At 31.7% G+C, this 1112-nt stretch overlaps 1 protein-coding gene across 1 annotated transcript in view; it reads left to right on the forward strand.

The window, feature by feature from the left end:
• The window catches only part of FAM150B (family with sequence similarity 150, member B), a 68485-nt gene that overhangs the window by 46601 nt on the left and 20772 nt on the right, over positions 1-1112 (forward strand). The window contains exons 2-3 of the mRNA XM_006866716.1: positions 691-744; positions 831-911. Coding sequence (XP_006866778.1) covers positions 691-744; positions 831-911 — 135 coding nt within the window. The remainder of the gene's footprint in view (positions 1-690; positions 745-830; positions 912-1112) is intronic.

Consider the following 1112-nt stretch of genomic DNA (forward strand, 5'->3'; position numbering starts at 1 on the left):
AATGATTAAAGATGACTATAATACACGAAGGTTGAAATAAAAAAAGATCAGAAAACGAGTGCTATAAACCAAGAGCAAAACAAGAAATGTTGTAAAAGAAGAAGTTGCTTGAAAGAGTTTTCCTTGACAATTTTGTTTATCTTGTATACAAGGCAAATGTGTATTTCTGTTTATTTACACAGGCCTTCTCAATAGGTGGTTTTCACTTCAATTTAACCTTTATCTAATATATACCAGAAAAGGCAAATTCTATAATACATTTATTGTTTGAAGAGTCAGATTTTCCTCTTAGAACTTTCAGAGGTTATGGCATTTGATTTCTAAGGTCTGAAAAATGGAAGTGTCTAGAAGTGATTTACTGACTGGAAGCTCACTGTCAAAGCATAACCTTCCCCAAAAGCTTTATGATCACTGTCTGCATTATGGTGATAGGGATAGGAAAGATAACATTGGAGCTTTGTGCTCCCTTTAATTAATTGCAAGAAAAATATGCACCTGAATACAAGTTTTCATACTGTCATGTATAACAATCAAATGTGGCTCGGATCTGTTTTATTTAACCAATAATCTGAGTAATGCAGAATTTCCAGTAACTTTCTTCAATCTGAACTAAATGTTACATGAAAACAAAAATGCTTCTTTCAGGTAATATAATAATAATTCACTTCTTATTTCTTTACCCTGAAATAGAAATTATTGCTCATGTTCAAAAACTGAAGACGAAATTCATAAAACATCTTACGGGTAAGTTTTCTTCTTAATTCCTTTACCTCAAATTCTTTTGCAACTTGCTGAATCCTCATGATCGGTTTTCTTCTTCCCTGTTACAGGTCCCCTTTATTTTAACCCAAAGTGCAGCATATACGTTCATAGAATTTATCACAACACAAGAGACTGTACTACTCCTGAACGTAAGTGACAATTCTGTAAATTACTTATGAGTACAGTGTAGATGAATAACATCTGAAATATATTTAATATCCTTTGATTAAATTTATCTATCTATCTATCTATCTATCTAATTTATCTAATCCATCTCTCTCTCTGTATATATATATATATTTCTTCTTAGCTATGAAGTTAGAGACCAGGGCATCCAGCTCATTGAAGTA

Source organism: Chrysochloris asiatica, unplaced genomic scaffold (genome assembly GCF_000296735.1).
Source record: "Chrysochloris asiatica unplaced genomic scaffold, ChrAsi1.0 scaffold00095, whole genome shotgun sequence".
Taxonomy (NCBI): Eukaryota; Metazoa; Chordata; class Mammalia; order Afrosoricida; family Chrysochloridae; genus Chrysochloris; species Chrysochloris asiatica.